This window comes from Aquarana catesbeiana, linkage group LG06 (genome assembly GCF_042186555.1).
Source record: "Aquarana catesbeiana isolate 2022-GZ linkage group LG06, ASM4218655v1, whole genome shotgun sequence".
NCBI lineage: Eukaryota > Metazoa > Chordata > Amphibia > Anura > Ranidae > Aquarana > Aquarana catesbeiana.
The window spans coordinates 336,478,702-336,495,737 of NC_133329.1; the positions used below are offsets into that span (position 1 = coordinate 336,478,702).

The following is a 17,036-nucleotide window of genomic DNA, read 5'->3' on the forward strand; positions in this document are numbered from 1 at the left end:
TACTGATGGTTGATGTTCTACTTGGAGACACATTACCCATTTTTTTAAGCCAGAAGTCTTCTCTTTCATGGTCCCTTTTTACCTCCTAACTGTGACCTGGTTGGTTTCCCTGTCTTATTACTGCCAAAGCCCTACTCTATAGAAGCCATTGTTTTCATACCTTGCACTAATAATGGCCTAAATGCTAGACATATTTTATACAAGTTGGAAGAAATACTTTTGTAATATAAGGCTATATTTGTGATGTTCTGGGTGTACAGTTGGCTGCTGGGACATAACGATATGAGCATGGCTCCACTAACTGGTTTAAAATGCAGAGTATTCCTCTTGTTTTTTAAGATCTGTTATATTGATGCTAGAGCATCACCTATCAGGCAGTGCTGTACTTTAAAGTCTGACAGTTGCCCTGCAGGGACAAAAATCAGCAATAGCATAATTCACATTTTGATGGAAAAAAACATGGGCAGTTGCAGTGTCAGGACCCAGTCCAGTGAGCACAATTCAAGGAGGAGGGGGTAATTTGTGTTTAGGAGCCTTTACACACTCCTGATCCCTGTGCACTGTGTGCATTACACACTCCTGACCCAAAGCAGAGTAGGTTCAGATTTAATTTAACCACACCCCCTTAAAACCCTTCTACAGTGCAGTTTAACCACACCCATCATTCCTCTCCTCAGAGTAGCCAGGTTGATCCAGGTCTTTCACCATCCTACCAGGTAGCCATGCTAGGAATGGAGTCACCTAGAATTGCAGGCGTCGCCCCAATGTGGCACTGCTGCAGCCAGTCCTGCATGTGCACCAAACATCTAATGGGCTGACTTTCCTAAGCCCTGTGCAGTCATATTGATTTTTGGTGATTTTGTGGGTGTGGCTACAAATAAAGGCAATATTTTAAGAAAGAGCCAGTAGGTTGTTCCTAAATTTCATTTTAAAAATCTAGTTACCACATTACTCTATGTGCTAACAGACACCTAATGCCAAAAGAAGCTTACCAGAGTCTGTCTATGAAGAACTTTCATAGGTTTATTACAATTAACACATAAGAGTTGGTTTTGCTTAACAGGTACATCCGAATTGGGGATAAGAAGATCAAGTTTCACCCAAAATTTCGACTAATTCTTCACACTAAGCTTGCCAATCCACACTACAAGCCTGAAATCCAAGCGCAGACCACACTAATCAATTTTACCGTAACGCGGGATGGTTTGGAAGATCAGCTACTAGCTGATGTAGTTGATTTGGAGAGACCCGACCTAGAGGATTTCAAGGTACCATCATCTTAAATTTACACCTTTTTTCTTATAGGTATTTATTGTTTATATGCTTTATATGCACATTTTTGCTGTACTGGTATACCTAACAAAACTTTTACAAAAGAAAAATATGTATTACCTTTACAAAACGAAAATGTGTAAAGTTGTTAATAATTCTTTACAATTTTAGTATATTAAAATATTTTGTCAATATTATGGCAGTTTCTATAGCCTTGCCATATGTATGTGGCTTTTGACAATCTAATGACTGAAAATTGCTGTTCTGTAAAAACAACTGTGAGTACCTGTTCAAGGGGTTGAAATATATCCTTCTCTAAAGGACCATGTATTACGTTTTGGTGATCAGACTGATGAATTTCTTTGGAGAACAACAACTCAAAATGTTACATTTAAGCTTCTAGATTTGTTGGCCTACATTGTTTTTAGTAAATGGAAGTATTCCAGCAGTGTGAACCAGGAAAATGTTTAACTCAGTTCTGCTGCAGGCTCTGACTGGACCTTCAGTATGTTTCATTACAGTTTAGTAATACCCAGAGTTCCCCTTACATTTTTAAAGTGTAGAGTAGCAGAACTTTAATAAAATGGTGCTAAGAAAATAGCCATATACTTGTATGGATGAGCTAGCATACCAGGAGTTACTCTGCCTCGCCTTGTCCAACTGCCTTCCTGCCTGCATCTCCGGCTTCCCTTGCTGCCTCTCTGGATCCAGCACCTGCCTGAGACCCTACCTCTGTGGACCCCCAGAGAAAAGCCACCTGTTGCCCAGACCAACTTGTCAGCAGCCCAGGGCCACCAGGTAACCTTAGTGTGAGTCCCAGAACCTTCCTGTATTTCCCCTTTGCTGTGCCATATTCCTCCTCCATGGACTGTTTGCCTTTTGCTGTGCTATATTTCCCCTCCACGGATTGTTTACCTGTTCTGTGCCTTACTGCTGCCCTGAGGATCTTCTTCCCTAATTGTGTCATAATACTTGGAGGATTGTTTCCCCTTGTTGTGCCCTATTGTCACTCCACAGATTGTTAACTCTTGCCATGCCATCGTGCTCCCCTGAGGATCTTTTCCTCTTGTTGTGCCACAATACCTGGAGGATCATTTCCCCCTTTGCTTTGTCTCATTGCTGCCCTGTGCACTACCTCCTTTGCTGTGTCCAATTGCCATTCCATGGACTGTTAACCCATTGCAGTGCCATACTCAGTCTGTAACCTCTTGTTAAAGACTCTTGGCTTGTTTACCGACTACTCTTCTGCTTGATCCCTACCTGATATATCTGCTACTGGATCATGACTTGCTCACCTCCTGGTGGGGTGATCCTGATGACTGTAGCCTTGTACTACATGCAGCAAAACCCAATGGTGGTAATGGTGGCATGTTTTTCTCTGTTAGTCAGTTTATTCAGAAGGATCCAAAAGTTTCTCTGGATTATAACATTCCCGAAACCTATGCAGGCTGATGCTCTTAACAGATCAATTTCTACTCTGGAGAAAGAGAGATGTTTGGAAAATGTAAGTCTATATTGTGGGGACATTATGCAATTAATTATCCCAACAAAGTTAAAATAACTAATGATAGTGTCTAAACAAATAAACATCATTATCCAGTCTATTTCCCCATTAATTCCTGAAGAAAATAAAGTTAATTCTCTAGTATCTCATTTTGTCATCCCTATCAAACTTATCACGAGGTCTCTGAAATTCCTTGCTCTGCTATGTCGGACTCTGGGGCTGAGGATACTTTATTGACATTTTTCCCAAAGCAATAATATTAAAAAAATACCAACCAAGCCTCTAGCTCTCTTGTCACCTCCTCCTATGCTCGCCTCCAGGATTTCTCCAGAGCTTCTACCATCCTTTGGAACTCCCTACCCCAATCTGTCTGACTTTCCCCTAATCTATCCATTTTTAGACGATTCCCTGAAAACCCTTCTCTTTAAAGAAGCCTTTCCTGCTTGTAACTAATACACTGTTTTACTCCCTCCATCAGCTCATCCCCCACAGCTATTACCTTTTGTATCAATTGACCCTCCCTTTGAGATTGTAAGCTCTAATGAGCAGGGCCCTCTGATTTCTCTTGTACCGAATTGGAATGTAACTGTAATGTCTGCCTTCATTTTGTTAAGCGTTGCACAAACTGTTGGCGCTACATAAATGCTGTATAATAATAATAATAATAATAAAAAAAGAAATAAATCTGTCCCTATTGATATGAATACAGTTGATGTCTCAACTTTTTTGTCAGGACCTGTTACCCATGAAATGGTTCTTCTGTTACTCCAATCTGAGGCTTTCAGCTGATTACGTTACACAAATTTCCAGTCATCTTGGGAATTCCTTGGTTTTATACCCATAATCCCTCCATCAACTGGGGAGCACTTATTTTAAATTTTATGTCCCATCATTGTGAGGAACATTGTAGAGAACCTTGTTGAACAAGTTTTCCACTGATCAAGGAAGCACAAGTTGATGTGGTAGCTACCCAGTCATGACAACCTGCCTCCTCAATACCATGAGTTCAGGGATGTCTGTGATAAAAAGAATGCCGATCAATTACCTCCTCATTGCCTGTATGAATGTTCTATTGAACTGCTCTCAGGGGCAGAGATACCTTTTGGTCACCTTTTCAATCTGTCAGAATCTGAATTAAAGGTGCTCAGGGAGTGCCTTGATGATAATTTAGAGAAGGGCTTTATTAGGCAGTCAACATCTCCTGCAGGGGCAGCTCTGTTCTTTGTTCAAAAAAAAGGACTCCATCTTGTGTCAACGCATCAGTGCAGGGATTTGAATAAAACCACTATTAAAAAACCCTACTCACTCCCCTTAATCTCTGAAATGTGGGTAAGACTTTGTTCTGCCAAAATCTTTACAAAACTAGACTTACGGGGGGCATATAACCTTGTCCGCATGCGTCAAGGAGACAAATGGGAAACTGCATTTAGAACCACATATGGGCATTTGGAGTCCTTGGTAATGCCTTTTTAAACACTCCCAAACTTTTCAACACTTCATCAATTATGTTTTTCGGGATCTGTTGGACCAGTTTGTGATTGTTTATCTGGATGATATTCTTTATTTTCTGATAACCTGAAGGAGTATCACAATGTTTGCACAGTCTTTGAAAGATTAAGGAAGAAGCGACTTTACATCAAGTTGGAGAAATGTGAGTTTGAATGAACCCAGATCCAGTTCTTGGGATATATTATTTCTCCAGAAGGAGTGGATATGTATCCTGAGAAGATCAATGCAGTGGTGAATTGGCCTGCCACTGGAAATGTTAAAGCGGTTGTATACCCCTGTAGGTAAAATGTATATCTCCTAAACCTGTACGTTTTATGAGATATTCACTTTGCACGCAGCCGCTGACGTCAGTGGCGCATGCGCTCTAAAGGTCCAGTGGACGCTGCCCGAAAATCAGAGCTCCTTGCCGAAAAAAAAACTCCCACTCACAGTGCTGGAGACGCGAACCCAGAAGAAATGCTGAGGGAACATGTCAGCTCCCTCAATGGTGACCGGGAAGCAATGTTCTAAGGTAAGTATTTCAAATTGAGCTAGTATGTCATGCATACTAGCTCATTATGTCTGTGCCTTACAGTTTTTTTGTTTTGTTTTGTTTTTTTGCGGGTATACAACCGCTTTAAGGAACTACAATGATTTGTTGGATTTGCCAACTTCTACAGAAAATTAATCAGAAACTTCTATAGGGTGATAGCATCAATTACGTAGGTGACAAAGAGAGGGATGCCTTTTCTGTAGTCACCTGAGCCACTGACAGCCTTTAGCAAGCTAAAGACTCTCTTCACTTTTGCACCAATATTGATACATCAAGATCCTAAACTTCCTTTTATCATGGAAGTGGATGCTTCAGACTCTGCTGTGGGAGCTATCCTTACTCAGCGAAAAGGAGAAAAGATGCAGCTTCATCCTTGTGCGTATTTCTCTTGTTTATGTCTTCAGTCTAAAGCAATTATGACATTGGGAACAGTGGCGGCCCGTCAATAGGTGCCCCCCAAAGCTAGTGATAAAAAAAAAAATGACGGATTTACACTGGCCCCATTTGCCAATAGTAAGATTAAAGTCCCGTCTCTCTCAGTCCTTGTGCTGCTGGCGGAGGAGTGACTCAGCTTACACTGCCTGCCTCCTTCAGCAAGTAAGTGCTGAGGGAATCAGCAGAAGAACAGTATCAGGCTCAGGGAGCAATAGGCCCGTGCAGCAGGCAGAGGCAAAGGCAGCAGTGCATGTCCTTGTCCATCTCCCTGTGACAGACTCAGCAGCCAGCAGTGCACGCAGAGGGATCACTGGAAACACACAAAGAAGGCATGGTACAGTACATGCAGGGCCAGGACTGGTGGGCAGAAGGGGCACCGGCTATGCTATTTTCACTGTCCTGACTCCTGCTATAGCAGCACCTTTCACCTCCAACTTTACTTCCCCCTCTCTCCATGTAATGCAAGTCTGTACATCTTCCTAATCACACAGATCCTCCTCTACCCTCCCCTCCTTCACTTTCTGCTGTTTGTTTGCTCTCCCCTCACATGCTCACATCCTGCAGCCTCAGGTGTCAGATCTGACCATTCCAATCACTGACTGACACCCTTTCCATCCCACATTACTTTTTATTAGGGATGAGCTCTATGTTCAAATCGAATGCAAATTCGACTCAAACATTGGGTGTTCGCCCGTTCGAACAGCGAATATTATGGGGCGTGTGTGGGAAGTTCGAGCACCGCAAAATGCCCCATAATGCACTGCGAGATCACAGTGCATTGCTGTATGATGATTGGCCAAAGCATGCACCTGACCTGCATGCTTTGGCCAATCACAGCACACTCTGCTGAGAGAGCCATAATTAGCCAAAGACAGGGATCCTTTGGCCAATCATGGCTCAGGGGGACTGAGTCCACACTATATAAGGCTGCTTAAATAGCAGCCGTGTATAGTGTGTGGACGGGGATAGTTTGAGCTAGATTAGGCAGGCAGGTTAGTTAGTGGCAGTGTATTTGATATACTGCATATACAGTTATATATATATGTATATATATATTATATATATATATAGAGAGAGATATAGATATATATATAGATATAGATATATATATCTATATCTATATATATATCTATATATACATACACACACACACTCTGCATTTAGTGTAGACTCTATATTCAAGTCAGTGCAGGCAGTGTATTTGATATATATATATGGATTTCAAGGGGAACCCCGCAACAAAATTAAAATAAAGTGGTGTAGGGGTCCCCTCAAGATCCATAACAGACCCTTATCAGAGCATGCAACCTGGCAGATTACAGGAAAAGGGGGGGGTCGAGAGCCGTACCAGGCCACATGCCCTCAACATGGGAAGGGTGCTTTGGGGTCCCCCCTAAGCACCACCTTGTCCCCATGTTGATGAGGACAAGGGGGGCCTCATCTCCGCAACTCTTGCCCGGTGGTTGTAGGGGTCTGCGGGCGGGGGGCTATCGGAATCTGGAAGCCCCCTTTAACAAGGGGGCCCCCAGATCCCGGCCCCCCATATGTGAATAGGTATGGGATACATTGTACCCCTACCCATTCACCCAAAAAGTGTTAAAAAAGTAAAAACAACAGCAGACAGTTTTTGACAGTTCCTTTATTAAATAAAAAAAAAAAGGTGTCCCGCGATGTAAATCCATCGTTAGTCACAGCGCCGACGGTCCCAAGAAAAAAAATAAAATAAACGGAAAAACTCTGCCTCGATGGCAGGCGTCCCACTGACTGCAGCCTTTTTGCGGTGACAGCTGTTATATAGCCAAGGGCAGGGCCACCCGGTGATGTAACTGGGTGACCCCGCTCCTTCAGACGTCATGTGACGTCAGAGGGGGCGGGGTCACCCATTTACGTCACCACATTTTTATTGTTTCACATTAAGCATTATTAAAATCACTGCTCCTGAATTACTCTATTGTGAAAAAAAAATAAATCACTGCTCCTGAAAAACGGCTGTTTTAAAAACTTTTTTTTTGCATTGATACATGTCCTCTGGAGCAGTACCTGGTTCCCCAAACACTTTTTATGGCAATAACTTGCATATAAGCCTTTAAAATGAACACTTTTGATTTTTGAAGTTTTTGTCCCATAGACTTTAACGGTGTTCACATGTTTGCACTAATTTTTTGTCTGTTCGCATGTTCTGGTGTGAACCGAATCGGGGGGTTTTCGGCTCATCCCTACTTTTTTTTTTTTTTTAACTGTTCAGCAGCTCAGTACATTCTCTGCTCTCATTTAAGGTGGCCATAGTAGGAGTGAAATAAAGAAATAATCTATGGCCATCTTAAATGACTGCAGAGGATGTACTGAGCTGCTGAACAGTTAAAAGAGATAAGTCATGTGGGATGGAAAGGGTGTCAGTCAGACAGTCAGTGTGTGGATCCCTAGAGAGGAATGCCCAGATCTGAGACCACACTTGTAAAGAAGACCTTAGGGGCTCATTCACCCAGCTGGGTGTAGCAGTACAAGCAGGCAGTTGAACTGAAGTTTTACCACCCCGACCACCCCACCTGAAAAAGGAGATGCAGCCACTCAGTGCTGTTCAATGGCAAAAATGTAATGGCATGTCACTATGAATAGGGTGCACTACAACTAGCAGGGCAAGTGCAGTGGGCTACCATTTGCATTGCTGATGCGCTGCATCACTGGGGAGTGGGGACCCCTCATAATGGGCACAACAGCAAGGTGTACAGACCCGGGAACTCAGTGCAGGAATGGTGGGAGTCCCTCATAACGGGCACAGTGAGGCTTCAATTGATGGGCACAGTGAGGCTGCAATTGATGGGCACAGCGAGGCTGTAATTTATGGGCACAGCGAGGCTACATTTGATGGGCACAGTGAGGCTGAAATCGTGGGCACAGTGAGGCTGAAATTGTGGGCACAGTGAGGCTGCAATTGATGTACACAGTGAGGCTGAATTTGATGGGCACAGTGAGTCTGCATTTGATGGACATAGTGAGGCTGCAATTGATGGGCACAGTGAGGGTGCAACTGATGGGCCCAGTGAGGCTGCAATTGATAGACATGGTGAGGCTGCAATTGATGGGCACAGTGAGGCTGCAATTGATAGGCACGGTGATGCTGCATATGATGGGCACAGTTTTATCTAGAAGTAATGATACATAATCACCTGATAAATGGCTATTTACAGTCTTGCATTACTAACAATTTAATTTAATTTTTTAGTTTGTTTGTGTCCCCCCAAAAATTTTGAGCACCAGCCGCCACTGATTGGGAATAAAGAGTTACTGGTAATTAAGGAAGCCTTTTTCAAATGTAGGCATCTGCAGAAAGGGGCTAATCATCCTGTAACTGTTCTCACGGATCATAAAAATTTGGAACTTGTTCGTTCTGCCAAGAGATTGTCTTCTAGACAAGCACATTGGTCTCTATTCTTTTCCAGGTTCAATTTTATCATCTCATATCGAACTGTGTCAAGGAATGGTAAAACTAATGCCTTATCGAGGATGCTGAGTCTCTCCAGGAAGGCAACTCTGAATGTACAATCCTGTCCTAGAAGAACTTCCAAGACATTCTTGAGTCTCCTCAAAGACCGGTATGAGAATGACCCACTTTTCAATCATCCTAAGGACATTACCTCAAGTACAAGAACAGCTTTTGGACTCAAGCTCATTGAGGCTGACTAAAACTGGAGAGTGTGAAATCTGGTGCAGCTCTGCATAGAAACCAATCAGATTCCATTTTTTTTTTTGTCAATGCTTAATTGAACAAGCTGAAGTTAAAAGCTGATTGGCTCTCGTGCACAGCTGCATCATATTTTGTACTCTCCAGTTTTAGTAAATCAACCCCACTGCCTCAATGTAACTGGATCAGTTTGGGTAGAAGCCCTCAGCTTGATGAATGACTCTAAACTTACATAATTACATAGTAGGTGAGGTTTAAAAAAGACACAAGTCCATGAAGTCCAACCTATGAACTTGCTGGGTATTTTGGAGTTTCTAAGATGAAAGAACATTTATCACATTTCTTGGTGGCATGGTTACAAGAAAGATGTCAAGAACTATGTGACCTTGTGTCTGACCTGTGCACATAGTAAGACACCCTGATCTGCGCCTTTGGGGTTGCTCCAATCACTCCCTGTTCCATCAATACCATGGACTTTGTGGTTGATCTTCCTCCCTTGAAAGAGATGACCTCTATCTTAGTAGTCGTCGACTATCTCACTAAGTTGGCTCTTTTTATACCTGTTAAGGGGGTAACTTCTTCTGAACAAACTGCAGGGTTTAAGGTTCAAGCAGTGTTTAAACTACATGGAATTCCTGATGATGTGGTGTCTAACAGAAGAGTACAGTTTACTTTAAATTTTGGAAAAGCTTTTGTTCAGCTTTAGGTATAACAATGAATCCGTCTTTTTGCTTTTCATGCTCAGTTTAATAGTTAGACCAAGAGGACCAATCAAACTTTAGAATGGTACCTACAATGTTATGTTAGTTATCTTCAGGATGACTGGGTGGACTATCTTCCTACAGCAAGGTTTGCCTATACCAATTATAAACATAAATCCACTTTTTTAAGCCCTTTTTCTTAAATACAGGGTATCATCCAGTTTTTATTCCTGATCTCCCTATCTCAACTCTAATTCCTGCTGTTACCAACAGATTAACTACATTACAGGAGATTCATGAGAAATTGATTGATGGAAGGAGGCATATTACATGAGGGCTGCGGATAGACATCACAGATCACTTCCATCTGCAAAGTTGGGCCAAAAGTTTGTGGGACCTTTCCAAATTTCTGTTCAAATGAATCCGGTCACCATTCACTTAAAATGCTCTGACAGTCTGAAGATTCACCCTGTTTTTCACATGTCGCTACGCAAACCTTTTAATGAAAATCCTTTTTCTGGAAGAATTCTTCCACCTTCTCCACCTTTTGGTGGTACAGGATGAAGAAGAATTTGTGGCAGAGAAAATTCTTGATTCCAGGATCTTTAGGAACAAATTACAATATCTGGTACAATGGTAATGGCCAGATGAAGAGAACATTTCTGCCCCTAGATTAGCAAGAGATTTCCATCAGAGATTTCCTCACAAACCTGGCTCTAAGGCATACAGGGGAAGTCCGGGGAGAAGGGGAGTACTGTTAGGACTGAATTGAACCTGCAACCTCTGCTGTGTCTGGCAGTATCTAAGCTGAGCGACTTGAAATGATTGACAGCACCCTGCCTGATTCCTGAGAGAACCTTAGCTTGTGTCTTGCAGGCATCCTCAGTGTGAGTTCCGGAAACTCTTCCTGTATCTCCTCTTTGCTGTGCCATTTTCCTTCTCCATGGACAGTTCACCATTTTCTGTGCCATATTTCCCCTCCACACACTGTTAACCTGTTATGTCCCTTATTGTTACCCTGAGGATCTTCTTCCCTCATTGTGCCATAATACCTGGAGGATCGTTTCTCCATGCTCTGCCTTATTGTAACTCCACAGACTGTAAACTCTTGCTGTGCTACCGTGCTGCCCTGAAGATCTTCTCCCCTTGTGCCATAATACCTGGAGGATCATTTTCTCCCTTTGCTGTTTCTTATTGCTGCATTGTGGACTATCTCCCTGTTGTATCCTATTGCCATTCCATGGACTGTTAACCCATTTTGGTGCCATGCTCCCACTCCACAGACTGTTATCCCTTGCTGTGCCATAGTGCTGCCCTGAGGATAATCTGTCCCTGTTGTGCTTCATTACTGTTCTGAGAATCATATCCCCATGCAATGCCATATAGTTACTCCGTGGCTGTGCCATACTGCTATTTAATGGACTGTCTATCTGTACTGTGATTTATATCACTGCCCTGTGGACTGTTTCTCTGGGTTTTGTCCCAATGCCATCCCTCCTGTACACTCAGTCTCCCAATAAATGCCCGAACGTCAGATTCTGTGTCATCCACCTTTGTGTGCTCTCTCTGCGCTCCTAGTCCGTCACACCCTTTTCTGGTGAAACCTGGTGGCCTGACCATTTTCTTAGGTCCTCACCCACAGGCACAGATGGTATACAGGGGGCTGGCAGCAAGAGATGTGTGCACTGTTTCCCCCAGCCCAGGTAGTTATACCTGAGCCAGGGCGGCGATCTTGTGAGCCATACAACCTGATGCTTAAAGTTAGACAAAAGAGCTGTGCTTACCCTTAGTGAATACCCTAACTGAATGAAAATCAAGTGCAATGTGCATCCACTATATATTAGAATAAATCACTTATGACTAAAGTGCTTAAAACACAAAGAAATGCTTCACAACAGTGCCTAAATAAAGTCCATCATAAAGTGCTCTTGCACAAAGTGCTTCTTAACAGTGCTTAAATAAAGTTCATCATAAAGTGCTCCAAATCTTCAAATTATAAACCTGCATCAGTTCGTCAGGTGACGGTCCCTTTAAGAAAGTGCTTTGTGCCGGCATGAGGAGATCCACATTGGCTGCAGCAGAGGGTCTGGTGCCTTGCACACAGGAGGTGTGGAGTGGCAGGAACTGTGTATGAGGTGGCAAGGTCTCCCCACATGTATGTGGTGGAGGGTGGTGGGAGATGTGTGGGGATCGGAGGGGTAAGCTGGGGTACTGTGATAAGGGTCTTCCTGTGTAGCATCAGAGAGTGGTCCCAGTCAGTATCTGTATTATATTTCAAACCAGGAAAAAAATAATATAAAAGGTAATTGTAGATGATTTTCTACTAACCCTAGTCTTGCATCATATTGTATTGTCTCTCTTATGTGCAAACTTTTAGCACTGTATAAATCCTGTATTATAACAATGACTCCTAGTTACAAAACATTGGCACGAAATTTGAAGATATGATAACCGTAAAAAAAAGTAGTAGTACAGAGTAGAGCTGTAGCCCAGGCAGAGAGATGAAAAGATAGGACAAGATAAAGAACAATCTCATTGCTGATTCAATAAGGTTTTGCTCATAATAAATACCGGTACTTTGGCAGTGTGGTGCTTAATTTTGGAGCTGTCTTTGCTTCATTTGTTGAAAACCTAAAGGATTGTGGGTACTGAGATGAATAAGACTGCTAATAATGCCTCATCCTTGTTTTTGGACAAAAGTAAGAGGTTCCATACACATGTTCAAAATATCCTACTTGTAAACAGATGAACACAGATTTCATGCCATAATTAAAGGCCAAGTTCATCTTTATAAATAATTCATGCACATATTTTTTCAGGGAAAAACTGTTAATTTATTTATTTTTTCACAGGAATCAGCAAAGCATTGCACCCACGTTCAGTGGATCATAGGTGCAATGCAAAGCTCCTGAAGACTTCATCTGGCACTCTGCCCTCCTCTGTATGGGCCTTCAGTTGGCTGGAGGAAGTGTCAATGGACTACAAGTGCACAGATTACCTCATATTCTATTGAGAACTACAAGTTTGTCTGCTGTGGTGGCAGATGGAACTTGTAGTTCTTTCACAGACTTCTATGAATGAATGATGCGGCTGAAGTCCTGCAGTGCCGCACTGATTTGAAATTTGACAGCTGCTGTGGGGGGTGGGGGGTGGGGCACTTTGTATGATGTTGCTAAAGGTGGAGTTAGCCAAGTAAAGCAGCGTGTGAGGCTATAAAAATAAAAAATCCTGAGCCCCATAGTGTCCTACTTACACTGAGGCCCGGTGGAACGATGCTCTAGGGTAAGTGTCAGCAACCTTTTCCACATTAAGGCTGCATTCTCACTACAGAGTTTTGAATCGTGGGCAGATTTGCCACGGATCTGCTTGCGATTTGACAGTGACAAGGTGTAAATGACAAAACGTGGGACTCGCATTTGAGATGCCATTCATTTGAATGACACCTCAAATCGTGGTGGGGGTCTGCCACGATTGTCATGCGATAAATCATGCTGCAATCGCTGCAACCCGCATCGAGGCATGCATGTCTCCCAAAAGTAGCTCCTGAACTATTTTTGGGAGACATGCATCCTGCGATGTGGGTTCCTGTGATTGCAGCACGATTTATCACATGACAATCGTGGCAGATCCGCACCGCAATTTGAGGTGTCATTCAAATGTCATTCACACCTCGGCACTGTCAAATTGCGGGCAGATCCATGGATCTGCCCGTGATTCAAACCACTGTAGTGTGAATGCAGCCTAAGGGCTGATTTATTAAAAAAACACTTTGAGAATGTGTCAATTCCCATAATGTTTGTAATATGTGTAATCGTTTCCTTGTTGCCCTTGCTAGGGGAATGTACAGTGCCTTGCAAAAGTATTCACCCCCTTGGCATTTTTCATGTTTTGTTGCCTCACAACCTGGAATTAACATGGATTGTTTGAGGATTTGCATCATTTAATTTACAGAACATGCCCACAACTTTGAAGATTTTTTTTTTTTATTGTGAAGCAAAAAAATAGGACAAAATAACAGAAAAAGTCAATGTGCATAACTATTCACCCCCCCTAAAGTCAATACTTTGTAGAGCCACCTTTTGCAGCTATCACAACTCCAAGTCACTTTGGATAAGTCTCTATGAGCTTGCCACATCTTACCACTGGGATTTTTACCCATTCCTCCTTGCAAAACTGCTCCAGCTCCTTCAAGTTGGATGGTTTGCGCTTGTGAACAGCAATCTTTAAGTCTGACCACAGATTTTCTATTGGATTGAGGTCTGGGCTTTGACTAGGCCATTCCAACACATTTACATGTTTCCCCTTAAACCACTCAAGTGTTGCTTAAGCAGTGTGTTTGGGGTTATTGTCCTGCTGGAAGGTGAACCTCCGTCCTAGCCTCAAAACACACACAGAGTGGTACAGGTTTTGCTCAAGAATATCCCTGTATTTAGCACCATCCATCTTTCCTTCAACTCTGACCAGTTTCCCAGTCCTGACTGCTGAAAAACATCCCCACAGCATGATGCTGCCACCACCATGTTTCACTGTGGGGATGGTGTTCTTTAGGTGATGTGATGTGTTGGGTTTGCGCCAGACATAGCGTTTTCTTTGATGGCCAAAAAGTTATTTTAGTCTCATCAGACCAGAGCACCTTCCTCCATACATTTTGGGAGTCTCCCACATGCCTTTTCGCAAACTCAGATCGTGCCATTTTGATTTTTTCTGAAAGTAACGGCTTTGTTTTGGCCACTCTGCCATAAAGCCCAACTCTATGGAGCGTACGACTTATTGTTGTCCTATGTACAGATACTCCAGTCTCTGCTGTGGAACTCTGCAGCTCCTCCAGGGTTACCTTAGGTCTCTGTGCTGCCTCTCTGATTAATGTCCTCCTTGCCTGGTATGTGAGTTTTGGCGTGCGGTCGTCTTGGCAGGTTTGCTGTTGTGCCATGTTCTTTCCATTCGGTTATGATAGATTTGATGTGCTCCTAGGGATCATCAAAGATTTGGATATTTCTTTATAACCTAACCCTGACTTGTACTTCTCAACAACATTGTCCCTTAATTGTTTGGAGAGTTCCTTGGTCTTCTTGGCAGTGTTTAGTTAGTGGTGCCTCTTGCTTAGGTGTTGCAGCCTCTGGGGCCTTTCAAAAAGGTGTGTATATGTAATGACAGATCATGTGACACCTAGATTGCACACAGGTGGACATCATTTGTGACTTCTGAAGGTAATTGGTTGCACCAGAGCTTTTTATGGGCTTTATAACAAAGGGGGTGAATACATACGCACATGCCAATTATCAGTTTTTTATTTCTGAAAAAAAGTTTTATGTATATATTTTTCTAATTTTACTTCACCAACTTAGACTATTGTGTTCTGATCCATCACATATAATTCAGATTAAAAAACCATTGAATTATAGGCTGTAATGTAACAAAATAGGTAAAAAGCCAAGGGGGGTGAATACTTTTGCAAGGCACTGTAACAACGCATTTGATCCTTTGAGAAAAATAGTTTAAGAACATTCGACCACGAGAGTTAATGGGCTAAGAACATTTGACCAGCAAGGGACATAATATGACGGAGAATTCTGCACTGTGTGCAGTCTATGGAGAATCTTGGGCAAATTGCTAAACTAATGGAAGCACAGCCAAACAAACCTCTAGCTGCAGAGTGAAGCAAAACATTTAGCAGTGGTGTTATTACCACAGCTAAATGTGACAGTTTCCTCTTGGTTGTTAGGGAGCCTAACACCAAGTGACACATCCCCGCCCAGCACTTTCAGGTGTCAGCCAGGATTTCCAGACTGACAGGTGAGTGTAAACAAACAGCAGGGGTATTATAATGAAAAACAGTATGAACCCAAAAATTAATACCAGCCCCTTTAGCTTTGGTATAGATTTTAAGAGGACCCCATGGAAAAAAAAAAGGAGCATGGGGCCCCTACAAATTCCATACCAGGCACTGTTCTAATCTGGTATTGATTTTAAAGGAGGGGAACCTCATGCAAAAACAAGAAAGAGTGAGGTTCCCCTCCAATATCAAAACCTGGTTGGTCAGGTCCCTAAACCATACCAGTCCACATGCCCTCAACATGGGGGGTAACTTGCCAGGACCCCCTGGCAAAGCACCTTGTCCTCATGTTCATGACAGGTTTTGTATATTAAACTCTATGACCAGTCTTCAGAATATGTGCTTTAACCACTTAAGGACCAGCCTCGTTTTGGATTTTAGGTGTTTACATGTTTAAAACAGGTTTTTCTGCTAGAAAATTACTTAGAACCCCCAAACATTATATATGGTTTTTCTTCTAACACCCTAGAGAATACAATGGCGGTCATTGCAATACTTTTTTTTGCACCGTATTTGCGCAGCGGTCTTATAAGCGCACTTTTTTTGGAAAAAATTCACTTTTTTGAATAAAAAAATAAAACAACAGTAAAGTTATCCCAATTTTTTTTTATATTGTGAAATATAATGTTACGCCAAGTAAATTGATACCCAACATGTCATGCTTGAAAATTGCGCCCGCTCGTGGAATGGCGTCAAACTTTTACCCTCAAAAATCTCCATAGGCGACGTTTAAAAAATTCTACAGGTTGCATATTTTGTGCTACAGAGGAGGTCTAGGGCTAGAATTATTGCTCTCGCTCTACCGGTCGCGGCGATACCTCACATGTGTGGTTTGACCACCGTTTTCATATGCGGGCGCTACTCGCGTATGCGTTCGCTTCTGCGCACGAGCTCGTCGGGACAGGGGGGTTTTAAAATTTTTTTTTTTATTTTTATTATTTATTTTACAATATTTTATTTATTTTTACACTGTTTAAAAAAAAAAATTGTGTCACTTTTATTCCTATTACAAGGAATGTAAACATCCCTTGTAATAGAAAAAAGCATGACAGGACCTCTTAAATATGAGATCTGGGGTCAAAAAGACCTCAGATCTCATATTTACACTAAAATGCAATAAAAAAAAAAGTCATTTAGAAAAATTACATTTGAAAAAATATGCCTTTAAGAGGTGTGGACGGAAGTGACGTTTTGACGTCGCTTCCGCCCAGCAGTGTCATGGAGACGAGTGAGCGCCATCTTGGCCTCACTCGTCTCCAGACACACCACGACACAGGACGCGATCGCCTCCGCCGCTACCGACGGCTCCGGTAAGCGGCGGAGGGCACCGGATCGCGGCGGGAGGGGGGGGGGGGCCCTCTCCCGCCAGCGATAAAAGTGATCTCGCGGCGAATCCGCCGCAGGGACCACTTTTATCTGAAAGCCGGCCGCCGCACGAAAATGGGGATACCGGGGTTATGGCAGCTAGCTGCTGCCATAACAACGATATCCCTGTTCAAACTTAGGACGTACATAGTCGTGCGGCGGTCGGGAAGTGGTTAAGCCCTTGGTGACCAGTCTCTAACATT

At 42.8% G+C, this 17,036-nt stretch overlaps 1 protein-coding gene across 1 annotated transcript in view; it reads left to right on the forward strand.

Annotated features, from left to right (window-relative positions):
* The window catches only part of LOC141148076 (dynein axonemal heavy chain 11-like), a 1,034,097-nt gene that overhangs the window by 803,477 nt on the left and 213,584 nt on the right, over positions 1-17,036 (forward strand). The window contains exon 71 of the mRNA XM_073635228.1: positions 1,064-1,268. Within this exon, the coding sequence (XP_073491329.1) occupies positions 1,064-1,268 (205 nt within the window). The remainder of the gene's footprint in view (positions 1-1,063; positions 1,269-17,036) is intronic.